This window comes from Sapajus apella, unplaced genomic scaffold (assembly GCF_009761245.1).
Source record: "Sapajus apella isolate SASKATOON/1434 unplaced genomic scaffold, GSC_monkey_1.0 scaffold18, whole genome shotgun sequence".
In the NCBI taxonomy this organism is placed as follows: domain Eukaryota; kingdom Metazoa; phylum Chordata; class Mammalia; order Primates; family Cebidae; genus Sapajus; species Sapajus apella.
This window is the reverse complement of record NW_022436958.1, coordinates 119,451-133,244: the sequence shown is the minus strand read 5'-3', so window position 1 is coordinate 133,244 and position 13,794 is coordinate 119,451. Positions and strand designations below refer to the sequence as shown.

At 39.3% G+C, this 13,794-nt stretch overlaps 1 protein-coding gene across 1 annotated transcript in view; it reads right to left on the bottom strand.

Annotated features, from left to right (window-relative positions):
- Nucleotides 1–13,794, bottom strand: part of UBXN4 (UBX domain protein 4) — a 46,637-nt gene that overhangs the window by 26,226 nt on the left and 6,617 nt on the right. The window contains exons 2-5 of the mRNA XM_032286324.1: nt 13,175–13,277; nt 2,557–2,585; nt 1,843–1,961; nt 677–851 (exon numbers count right to left, since the gene is read on the bottom strand). Coding sequence (XP_032142215.1) covers nt 677–851; nt 1,843–1,961; nt 2,557–2,585; nt 13,175–13,277 — 426 coding nt within the window. The remainder of the gene's footprint in view (nt 1–676; nt 852–1,842; nt 1,962–2,556; nt 2,586–13,174; nt 13,278–13,794) is intronic.

The following is a 13,794-nucleotide window of genomic DNA, read 5'->3' as shown; positions in this document are numbered from 1 at the left end:
TCATTGACTGTATTCAAATAGAAGCTCAATGATTATTTGTGTGGGATGGTAGAGTAGAATCATCTTTTAGGACACTAATATTCTAAACATCTTGATTTATCTACCCCTCTGTTGCCTAATACAAAGCTATATTACACCAAACAACTCCAACCACAATCCCAAAAATACAGAATAAAATTTCTCTTTTGCCTTTTCTATCAATGAGTTTATAGTCATACTTCTCACGTTACAAGCTCTATTTCATAATTATCTTTTATTTCTAATTAAATATATATAAAATACTATTCTCTTAAATATATATAGCATTTTACATGTTATAGAAACAATTCCAAATATAATACATAAGTTAATTTGAACCTTTCAAAATTCTCTAGGCTAGTAAGAGATTTATAAAACTGCTCAGTATCATGACATTCCTTAAAGCATATAGTCCAATAGCAGAAATTACAAATCAAGTGCTCTGAATTGTTGACTATTTGGGAGTCAAGACATTGACTGACTTTAACATCTTCTGACACTAAATGACACATGTATTTAAGACAATGTTTAAATTTATGTTAAATAAATGTGAAGAAAAATTCACACAATATATTTATTTTTTAAATGATTAATATTTAAATATTAAAATGTAGTGAAGGAGGTTCTACTATACTCAAAAAAGTACATTAAAAGTTACCTGTTGCAGTATCTGACTTTGCATCAGAAGTGGGTGGTGTCTCACTAAGCTCTGCATTTCTGGACTCAGTGTTTTCACAAGTGTTGTTAGGTTCAAACGAGGCAGATGGAGTAGACACTGAACTTTCTGACTGGCTGCCATTTGCTACTGATGTTTCACTTTTTAGCGAGTGCATCTAGGAAGAAAATAAATTGGATTTTAATTAATAGATAAGAATCTAAATTTGCCATAGCAGTAGAGACCAAAATACAGGTTAAGTTGATTTACACTCTACAAAAGGAGAAGTACTCAACTCTCATAAATAGATGAATCCAAAATGTATAATCCTAAGCATCATATAATCACATTATAGATAAGCATGTGATATAATCACATTATATCCTAAGCATGATATAATCACATTTACCTGCAAACTGGCAAGACCATAAAATGATTTGTTAAAGCACACCTATTGGTTTTCTTTCAAATTAGAATTCAAAGAAATAAGTTACAAGCTTCTATTAGCCATTTGTCCAAAGTAGGTAGAAGTGATAAAGTATTGAGTATAAAGTCCTAAAATATGTTAAGCAACATAAAGTTAGAGCCTTAATATGACAGCAGCTTTATGTTTCAACAAAGTTATGGTGATGTTCATTATGTGTTGAGATTGGGGTAAAAGACGGTTGGGCGTGATGGCTCACGCCTGTAATCCAGCACCTTGGAAGGTCAAAGCAGGCAAATCACTTGAAGACAGGAGTTCGAGACCAGCCTGGCCAACATGGCAAAACACTATCTCTGCTAAAAATACAAAAATTAGCCAGGCATGGTGGCACACAGCTGTAATCCCAGCTACTCAGGAGGCTGAGGCAGAAAAATCACTGGAACCCAGGAAGCAGAGGTTGCAGTGAGCTGAGATCATGCCACTTCACTCCAGCCTGGGCAACAGTGAGACTCCATCTCAAAAAAAAAAAGGTAAAGAAGTCAGTCAAGTATTAGGTACTGGCTACTGGCACCTGTAACTTCATAATGCTATTTACAAAATATAATAACAATGGCTGCGGTTGAACTGAGATCACACCACTGCCCTCCAGCCTGGGTGACAGAACAAGACTCCATCTCAAAAAAATAAAAATAAATCCAATTCCTGACATATCATTTATGGAAACAACAGTTCTGTTCCTTCTTACCTGTCGGACTTTGTGAATTCTTGTAACAAGTTCATCCACAGAAATGCTTCCTGCTATTACTTCCAAAGGAATTCCACTGTCTCCAATAAAGAAACTGGACGGAACACACACTACAGGATCTGTACAGTTTAATTAAGTCTAACCATTCATGTGAAACAAAAGGATAACTTTATGAAATACTATTGATAACAAAGGAAAACAAAGGATCTTCGTGATTTTCACAATATAATCTAACATGTTTACTAAACAATTTCAAGTAACTCATCATTATACCTGTAGTATTAATACATGTGACATGTTAAATGATTTATGAGGTATATTCAAGAATCACTATATTCTCTTCTTTCATAACTTCTTTTCCATCCATCTTGCTGCCAGCCAACTCCTGCAAGCTACCTGTAACAGTCCAACCCAACTGCTCTATATTGTTTTTCAGATTTTCACATTTTTAAAACTCCCTATTCTATCTTTAGCTATAATGTATTATCTCAATTTATGGGGTGAACTACACTGTTGAGTTACTTTCATATATGCTTGAAATTTCCTATAAGATTTATTTTTAATGTGGTCACATAGTAATAAAGTTTCCGTAAAAAAGAATGCATGATTTCCTAAATAAAAATGAATAATTTCTAAATTTCATAAATTAACCAAAAGGAAGGTAAATAAATATGTATATACATATATAAAAGCAATTATTTACTGAAAGGATACAGATTTGTGAAAACTGTAGGCAGGCTTCACTGTAACACAAAATCAAACAGAAAATCACTATATGAATACAATGTTTTCTAAATAATGAGTTGTTCTAATAAAATTTACCTTACTAATCACAAGTATTTTCCTGAAAACTACCAGTTTCTTTCACAGCAACCAGGTAGAAGAAGGAAAATGTACTTCTTATTTCATAAGACTTCTTCTGGCTTGTTTTATCATTTTCAGATGAAAGAACTATTTGCAGCCGGGCATAGCGGCTCATGCCTGTAATCCCAGCACTTTGGGAGGCAGAGGTGGGTGGGCCACCAGAGGTCATGAGTTCAAGGCCAGCCTGGCCAACATGGCAAAACCACATCTCTACTAAAAATATAAAAATTAGCCAGGCATGGTAGCAGGTGCCTATAAACCCAACACCTTGGGAGGCATAGGCATGAGAACTGCTTGAACCTAGGACGCAGAGGTTTCAGTGAGCCAAGATCGTGACATTGCACTCCAGTCTGTGCAACAAGAGTGAACTCTATATGCAATACTCTATAATAACAAAGGATTAAACGTAATACTCTATAATAACAAAGGATTAAAAGCAATCTAACTATCTACCAATAAAAACTGAATATGCAATCATAGAAAAAGGAAGGCCGGCACTGCAGCTCACCTCTGTAATACCAGCACTTTGGGAGGTCAAAGCATGCAGATCACTTGAGGTCAGGAGTTCCCAGCCAGCCTACAACTTGACAAAACCCTATGTCTACTAAAAATACAAAAATTAGTGGGTAGCAGGTGCCTCTAATGCCAGCTACTTGGGAGGCTGAGGGACCAGAATCACTTGAGCCTGGGAGGCGGAGGTTGCAGTGAGGTGAAATCGCACCACGGCACTTCAGCCTGGGTGACAGAGAGACTCTCTGAAACAAAAAAAGAAAACAAAAGAAAAAGATAGGGAGGAGGGGGCCGAGATGGCCATGAGAAGGCAACACTGGAATGCAGCTGCCAGCAAATGAGAGACAGGGGGCTATAGGACTTCACGATTCCAAAAGAGGTGCCAGGTTTGTTCCAAAGGGACTAACAGGGCACTGAAAATACTCCAGGGAAGAAGCCGTAGGGCAAGAGCAACCCAGTGGGGCAAATCAAGACACGGGAGGGGGAGGTTTCCACCTGAAACGTGCAGCTGGCTCGGTGCTCCGATTGGGTTACTGTGCTTACAGCATCCCTCCTACAACCCACGGTCCATCAACCATGGGGCGCTGTGGGTTGAGGATACAAATCTGAGCTGGGCTCCCTCCAGGCAAGTTGTCCCACGGACCTGGGCGGAAGGTTGGACTAACGCCAGCGGGATGGACCATCCCACAGAGGGAGGCAGAGTTGAAAGCAGGGAAACAGACCATAAGGCCTGGCAGGCTCCACCTCCACAGAACTCAAAGTAAGGCCCTCCTTGGAGAGCTTGGCAGCAAATACACCAGTTTGACCCCAACCAGGAAGATCGAGCTCTGGGAGAGACACCATAGGGAAGGCGGGGCCAATCTCACCTGCAAACAAACTCCAGGGAAGGACCACCCACCCAACAACCTGAATAAACCTGAGAGAGCCCAGCATCGCCCTCTACAGGCCAAAAAAGATATAGCTCTAACCTCAACCAAAAAAAAAACAAAAACATCCACTCAGGCTCCTCCTGGAATCACCAACTTCAAAGATCAAGGATAGATATATCCACGAAGACGGGGGAAAAAACAGCACAAAAAGGATGAAATCGTCAAAGAACAGAACACCTCTTCTCCTCCTCCCCGGCACCACAACTCCTCACCATCAAGGGAACAAAAAAAGACAAGAGAATGAATTTGATGAATTGACAGAAGCAGGCTTCAGAAGGTGGGTAATAACAAACTTCTCTGAGTTAAAAGACCTTGTTCTAAACCAATGCAAAGAAACTAAGAACGTTGAAAAAAGGTTAGACGAAATGCTAACTAGAATAACCAGCTCAGAGAACATAAACGACTTGATGGAGCTGAAAAACACAGCAAGAGAACTTTGCGAGGCATACACAAGTTTCAACAGCCGAATCGATCAAGCAGAAGAAAGGACATCAGAGATAGAAGATCAAATCAATGAAATAAAATGAGAAGGCAAGATTAGAGAAAAACGAGTGAAAAAAAATGAACAAAGCCTCCAAGAACTATGGGATTATGTGAAAAGACCTAATCTACGCTTCATCGGCGTACCTGAATGTGACGGGGAGAATGAATCTAAGTTGCGAAACACTCTTCAAGATATCATCCAAGAGAACTTTCCCAAACTAACAAGGCAGGCCAACACTCAAATCCAGGAAATACAGAGAACACCACAAAGATATTCCTCAAGAAGAGCAACCCCAAGGCACATAATTGTCAGATTCACCAGGGTTGAAATGAAGGAAAAAATCCTAAGGGTAGCCAGAGAGAAAGGTAGAGTCACCCACAAAGGAAAGACCATCAGACTCACAGCGGATCTCTCGGCAGAAACCTTGCCAGCTAGAAGGGAGTGGGGGCCAATATTCAACATTCTTAAGAGAACTTTCAACTCAGAATTTCACATCCGGCCAAACTAAGCTTCCTAAGTGAAGGAAAAGTAAAATCCTTTACGGACAAGCAATTGCTGAGAGATTCCGTCGCTACAAGACCTGCCTTACAAGAGCTTCTGAAGGAAGTACTAAACAGGGAACGGAACAAGCAGTCCTAGCCACCGCAAAAACGTACCCAATGGTAAAGAACAAAACAATGAAGAAGACACGTCAACTAATGGACAAAACAACCAGCCAGTAACAAAATGGCAGGATCAAATTTAAACATAAGGATATTAATGTTGAATGTAAATGGCCTAAACGCCCCAATCAAAAGACACAGACTGGCAAACTGGATAAAATGTCAAGACCCATCAGTGTGCTGTATTCATGAGACCCATCTCACATGCAAAGACTCACAGAGGCTCAAAATAAAGGGATGGAAGAAGATTTACCAAGCAAAAGGAGAGCAAACAAAACAAAACAAAACAAAAAAAGCAGGGGTAGCAATCCTAGCCTCTGATAAAACAGACTTTAAACCAACAAAGATCAAAAGAGACAAACAAGGGGCATTACATAATGGTAAAAGGATCAACACAACAAGAAGAGCTAACTATCCTAAATATATATGCACCCGAAGCAGGAGCACCCAGATACATGAAGCAAGTTCTTAACAACCTACAAAGAGACCTAGACTCCCACACAATAACAGTAGGAGACTTTAACACTCCACTGAACAGCACTGGACAGATCAACAAGACAGAAACTCAACAAGGATATCCAGGACTTAAACACAGATGTGGACCAAGCAGACCTAGTAGACATTTACAGGACACTCTACCCCAAATCCACAGAATATACACTCTTCTCAGCACCACACTGCACTTACTCCAAAATCGACCACATCATTGGAAGTAAATTACTCCTCAGCAAACGGAAAAGAATGGCAATCATGACAAACAGTCTCTCAGACCACAGTGCAATCAAATTAGAACTCAGGATTAAGAAAAGCACTCAAAACTGCATAATCACATATAAACTGAACAACTTGCTCCTGAATGACAAATGGATAAACAATGAAATGAAGGCAGAAATAAAACTGTTTTCTTCAAAACCACTGAGAATGAAGACCCTACGTACCAGATCCTATGGGACCCATTTAAAGCAGTGTCTAGAGGGAAATTTATAGCAATAAATGCCCACATGAGAAACAAGAAAAGATGTAAAATCGACACCCTATCATCAAAATTGAAAGAGCTAGAGAAGCAAGATCAAAAAAACTCAAAAGCAAGCAGAAGACAAGGAATAACTAAGATGAGAGCAGAACTGAAGGAGACAGAGACACAAAAAACCCTTCAAAAAATCAATAAATCCAGGAGCTGGTTTTTAGAAAAGATCAACAAAATAGACAGACCGCTCGCTAGACTAATAAAAAAGAAAAGAGAGAAGAATCAAATAGATGCAATAAAAAACGATAAAGGGGAGATCACCACCGATTCCTCGGAAATACAAACTACCATCAGAGATTACTACAAACAATTCTATGCACATAAATCGGTAAATCGGGAAGAAATGGATAAATTTCTGGACAGGTGCACACTCCCAAGACTAAGCCAAAAAGAAGTTGAAACCCTGAATAGACCAATAACAAGGTCTGAGGTCAAGGCAGCAATTAATAGCCTACCAACCAAAAAAAGACCAGGTCCAGGCGAGTTCACAGGTGAATTCTACCAGACATACGAAGAGGAGCTGGTATCATTCCTGTTGAAACTATTCCAAACAATACAAAAAGAGGAAATCCTCCCTAACTCTTTCTATAAGACCAACATCATCCTGATACCAAAATCTGGCAGAGACACAACTAAAAAAGAAAACTACAGGCTAATATCCGTGATCAACATTGATGCAAAAATCTTCAATAAAATACTGGCAAACTGAATCCAACCGCACATCAAAAAGCTTATCCGTCACGATTAAGTAGGCTTCATCCTGGGGATGCAAGGCTGGTTCAACATACACAAACCTATAAACGTAATTCAACACATAAACAGAACCAAAGACAAAAACCACGTGATTATCTCAATAAATGCAGAAAAGGCCTTTGACAAAATTCAACAGACCGTTATGCTAAAAACTCCCAATAAACTAAGTATCAATTGAATGTATCTCAAAACAATAAAAGCTATTTGTGAGAAACACACGGCCAATATCACACTGAATGGGCAAAAACTAGAAGCATTCCCTTTAAAAACTGGCACTAGACAAGGATGCCCTCTCTCACCACTCCTATTCGATATAGTATTGGAAGTTCTAACCAGAGCAATTAGGCAAGAAAAAGAAATAAAGGGCACTGAATTAGGAAAAGAAGGAGTCAAATCGTCCCTATTTGCAGACAACATGATTGTACATTTAGAAAACCCCACTGTCTCAGCCCAAAGCCTTCTTAAGTTGATAAGCAACTTTGGCAAAGTCTCAGAATACAAAATCAATGTGCAAAAATCACAAGCATCCCTATACACCAACAACAGACAAAGAGCCAAATCATCAGCAAACTCCCATTTACAATTGCTACAAAGAGATAAAACACCTTGGAATACAACTAACAAAGGAGGTAAAAGATCTCTTCAAGGAGAACTACAAACCACTGATCAAGGAAATAAGAGAGGACACAAACAGATGGAAAAATATTCCATGCTCATGGTTAGGAGGAATCAGTATTGTAAAAATGGCCATACTGCACAAAGTAATTTACAGATTCAATGCTATCCCCATCAAGCTACCATTAACCTTCTTCACAGAATTGCAGAAAACCACTTTAAACTTCATATGGAACCAAAAGAGAGTCCGCATAGCCAAGACAATCCTAAGCAAAAAGAACAAAGCTGGAGGCATCATGCTACCTGACTTCAATCTATACTAAAAGACAACAGTAATCAAAACAGCATGGTACTGGTACAAAACAGAGATAAAAACCAATGGAACAGAACAGAGGCCTCGGAAGCACTGCCACACATCTACAACCATCTGATCTTTGACAAACCGGACAAAAACTTGCAATGGGGAAAGGATTCCCTGTTTAATAAATGTTGTTGGGAAAAATGGCTAGCCATATGCAGGAAGCTGAAACTGTACCCCTTCGTTACACCTTATACAAAAATTAACTCCAGATGGATTAAAGATTTAAACATAAGAAATAACACCACAAAAACCCTAGAAGTAAACCTAGGCCACACCATTTAGGACACAGGCACAGGCAAGGACTTCATGACTAAAACACCAAAAGCAACGGCAACAAAAACCAAAATAGACAAATGTGATCTAATTAAACTTCGGAGCTCTGCACAGCAAAAGAAACAATCATTAGAGTAAACCGACAACCAACAGAATGGGAAAAAAATTTTGCAATCTACCCATCAGACAAAGGGCTAATATCCAGAATCTACAAAGAACTAAAGCAGATTTACAAGAAAACAAACTCATTCAAAAGTGAGCAAAGGATATGAGCAGACATTTTTCAAAAAAAGACATATATGAGGCCAACAAACATATGAAAAAATGCTCATCATCATTGGTCATTAGAGCAATGCAAATCAAAACCACATTGAGATACTATCTCATGCCAGTTAGAATGGCGATCATTAAAAAATCTGGAAGCAACAGATTCTGGAGAGGATGTGGTGAAAAAGGAACACTTTTACACTGTTGGTGGGAGTGTAAATTAGTTCAACCACTATGGAAGACTGTGGCAATTCCTCAACGATTTAGAAATAGTAATACCCGCATTGAGAGGTAGGATCTTTAAGAGAAAAAAGAAAAAAAAAAAGAAACAGAAATTCCATTTGATCCAGCTATCTCATTACTGGGTATATACCCAACGGATTATAAATTGTTCTATTATGACGACACACGCACAGGTATGTTCATTGCAGCACTGTTTACGATAGCAAAGACCACAAAGACCTAGAACCAACTCAAATGGCCATCGATGATAGACTGGACAAAAAAAATGTGGCACATATACACCATGGAATTCCATGCAGCCATAGAAAACAACAAGGTCATGTCCTTTGTAGAGGCATGGATGAATCTGGAAACAATCATTCTCAGCAAACTGACACTAGAGGAGAAAACCAAGCACCACATATTTACACTCATAGGCGGGTGATCAACAATTAGAATACTGGGGCACAGGGAAGGGAACAACACTCACAGGGCTAGGTGGGGGAGTGGAGGGGAGGCGGGGGGGGGATGGCGAGGGAGTACGGGGAGGATGGGGAGCGATGACACTGGGAGAAATGCCTGATGTCGGTGATGGGGTGGGGAGGTGATGGAGACAGCAAACCACCATGGCATGTATGTACCTATGGAGCAATCCTGCAGGATGCAGGATGTGCACGTGTACCCCAGAGCCCAAATACAATTAAAAAAAAAGAAAGAGGCCGGGTGTGGTGGCTCACGCCTGTAATCCAAGTACTTTGGAGGCCAAGGCGGGCGGATCACCTGAGGTTGGGAGTTCAAGACCAGCCTAACCAACATGGTGAAACCCCATCTTTAAAAAAAAAAAAAGAAAGAAAGAAAGAAAGAAAGAAAAAGATATAGAAAAGAAAAGCATGTTAAAATGGTATTAGTACTACTTTTGTAAAACATGGAAGGAAAACAAACATAAATATATTTTCTTGATTTGGTTCCCTCCAGAGAAGGGAGCTGAGTGGTCAGGGATGGGAGAGAGACTCTATAAGACTAGTAAGAGATACTGATCAATGTAGATGGTTCCAATAATCAAACAAATGCTTCTAAGAACTAGAATTTGCTTTTTTTCCCCTGAATATAAAGCATTATCATAAAAACATTTGAAAACATAGTAAAATATCAAGAAAAATTTACCAAAAATCCTACCATCTCAGAAATTGTAAACTTTTTGTGCATTTCCTACTAATCTATTTTCATTGCACAATATCTCCAAAAATGTATATACACTAAATTGTTCCCAAAACATTGGGTGACTTAGTTATTATGTAATAAAAAAATTTATTTTCCATTATTTGAAGGTATGCTAGATTTTATCAGCATGCACTTTATAGTGAAACAAACATGAACCATCACTATACATAGGCATCCCTTCATCTGCTAACAGAAATTTTTTTTTTTTTTTTTTTTGAGACAGAGTTTTGCTCTTGTTACCCAGGCTGGAGTGCAATGGTGCGATCTTGGCTCACCGCAACCTCCGCCCCCTGGGTTCAGGCAATTCTCCTGCCTCAGCCTCCTGAGTAGCTGGGATTACAGGCACGTGCCACCACGTCCAGCTGATTTTTTGCATTTTTAGTAGAGGCGGGGTTTCACCATGTTGACCAGGATGGTCTCGATCTCTTGACCTCGTGATCCACCCGCCTCGGCCTCCCAAAGTGCTGGGATTACAGGCGTGAGCCACAGCGCCCGGCCAGAAATTTGTTTTTAAAAATGCCAGACAGTTTCTTCAGCACTGCCTGGAAAAAAAAAAAAAAAAAAAGCCAGACACATTAGTCTGTATATAATCTCAAGAATTTTGAAATTCTCATGTCTTCCACATTCCCTGTAAAACCCTATATTCTTCTTGCCATTGCCAACTCTAGAAGGTGCTTCAGGAAGGTGATGGACAATAAAAATAAAATGATAAATTGACAGATTCTGTTTTTTTGTTTTTTTTTTTTTTTTGAGACAGTGTTTCACCGTGTTAGCCAGGATGGTCTTGAACTCCTGACCTCGTGATCTGCCCACCTTGGCCTCCCAGCATGCTGGGATTACAGGCGTGAGCCACAGCGCCTATCCAGATTCTGTTTTTTAAAAACTACTCAGTAAATATATAGTTTAGTAACTGTTCTGAGACAGGTTATACTACAATTTGGTGTTTTTGTTAATACAGAAAATTTTTACATAAAGTTTACAAACTTACAGGCAAATTTCTGAATGTTTTAATCTTGACAGTGATTTTTTAAACCTATTATTCATTCTAATATTATCAATATCAAAAGGACAGGAACACCACTTTGTAAGTGCTAATGAATTAATGTTTTCAGCACCAGGCACAGTGAGGCATGCCTGTAACCACAGCTATTCAGGAGGCTGAGATGGGAGGATCTCTTGAGTCCAATATTTCAAGACCAGCCTGGGCAACATAGTGAAATCCTGCTTCAAAGAAAAAAATAAGTAATAATGTTTTTAGGTACTGATCACTGATGGCTGCTAAGGAGAAAAGACAGGGCATTATCTGTCTTCTGATGGAAGACACATCACAATCTATGAAGTAGTCTTGGGACAAGATGGGGGAGGGAAAACAAATCTGAATCTACCTGTCAATTTATAGAAAACAGGAAAGAACCAACTTGACACTGACATGTTGCAGTCAACAAAATCCAAACTGTAGGAAACCACAGAACAGGCCGGGCGTGGTGGCTCACACCTGTAATCCAAGCACTTTGGAGGCCAAGGCAGGCGGATTACCTGAGGTCGGGAGTTCAAGACCAGCCTGACCAACATGGTGAAATCCCTGTCTTTAAAAAAAAAAAAAAAAAAGGAAACCACAGAACAAATGTATGGAACAAATAACCTGGTGTCTTTAAAATATAAATTGCAAAGAGCAGGAGAGTTGGAGGAGAAGCCTACATACTGAGAAAAATCAATGCATCCCAATGTGTGGACTTTGAAAAATTTTGAACCAAAAAGCTGCAATAAAGTAATAAAACTATGACTTTGATGAGACAACTGGAAAGTTGAACACCAGCTGGTTATTTGCTATTAAAGAATTATTATTAGTTTGTGAAGTATTAACATTATAGTTATGTTTGTTTGAAAAATTAACAATCCTTTTATTTCAGAGACATACTAAAATATTTATATATGAAGTGATATGGTGACTGTGATTTGTTTCAAAATTATTTGGATTGAGTGGAAATGGGCAGGGGTATAGATGAAAACTGACCAAAGCTAGTTGACAAGTACATGGGGTATGTTCCACTCTTATTTTCATATATGTTTGAAACTTCTTATAATAAAACTATTTTTTAAAGATGGGGAGGAGGAATGGAGAAACAAAACAGACTTGTGGACATCAGGTACTGTGAGGATCCTATAAATGTCTTTATTTCTAATGATTAAATGACTCCGTTCTCAAAAATAGGATTCAAGACAGTGAGTAATCAATCTCTCAGAGATATTCAATGTATGATTTACTGCTACTCCCAAGTTTTTAGAAGGTGGAAATCACTATTCTTTCTGCATTCCTGGTACATGTTAGATAGCTGCTTGGTACAGTAGGAAAGCTTGAACTTTTTTCAGCAAGATTCATGATGAATTTAGCAAATGGTAGTCAGAATTTAAGATCATAATATGTCTTAGATATCCAAACACATAACATAAACTTTCTTTTTTTTTTGAGAGAGAGTCTTGCTCTGTCACCCAGGCTGTATGTAGTGCAGTGCAGCAGTCACTGCTTATTGCAGCCTCAACTTCAACCTCCTGGGCTCAAGTGATCCTCTACCTCAGCCTCCCACTGGGATTACAAGCACGTGCTACCACACCAGAGTAATTTGTTTGTTTGTTTGTTTTAGTAGAAACAGGATTTCACTTTGTTGCCCAGGATGGTCTCAAACTCCTGACCTCAAGGGATCCACCTGTCTTAGCCTCCCAAATTTCTAGGATTACAGGCATGAATCACTGTGCCTGACCAACATTCTTTTTTTTTTGTTGTTGAGACAGCTTCACTCTGTCACCCAGGCTGGACTTCAGTAGCATGATCACAGCTCACTGTAGCCCCAATCTCCAGGGCTCAAGTGATCGCCTCACCTCAGCCTACCAAGTAGCTGGGACCACATGCACACACCACACTCCTGCCTGATTTTATTATTATATCTGTAGAGACAGGGTCTCACTATGTTGCCCAGGCTAGTCTCTAACTCCTGTGCTCACGTGATCTTCCCACCTCGGTCTACCAAACTGCTGGGAGTAGCCAGCCCAACATCAACATTCTTACAGTCCAAAAATATCACTATAAATCACAAAGACAATACTTATAAATTTAAAAAATAATATAATATTAAAACATAAACAAACCTTTTGGTATCAATTTTAATAGCAACAAAACTGTCTGAAGATGCTTCTTTAACTTTATCATCTTCCCAACTTGCAGCCATCTGTGTAGACTGTTCATCATCACCTGTAAAACATTTCAAAAATTCTTATACCAGGCCAGGATCTGCTGATTGCAAATTCCTCTTCCCTGGAAAACAGAAACTTCAAATAAAACATAATCCCACCAATACTACTTTCTGTCAAATTTGAAAATGGAATTTTCCACTAAATGAAAAGTGTGACTGCATACACAGTTCACATAATAAAGAGCAATGAAAACAAATTACATTGGTCTATTTAGATGATACAAAGTATTTCCAGCCGGGCGCGGTGGCTCAAGCCTATAATCCCAGCACTTTGGGAGGCCGAGGTGGGTGGATCACGAGGTCAAGAGATCGAGACCATCCTGGTCAACATGGTGAAACCCCGTCTCTACTAAAAATACAAAACATTAGCTGGGCATGGTGGCGCGTGCCTGTAATCCCAGCTACTCAGGAGGCTGAGGCAGGAGAATTGCCTGAACCCAGGAGGCGGAGGTTGCGGTGAGCCGAGATCGCGCCATTGCACTCCAGCCTGGGTAACAAGAGCGAAACTCCGTCTCA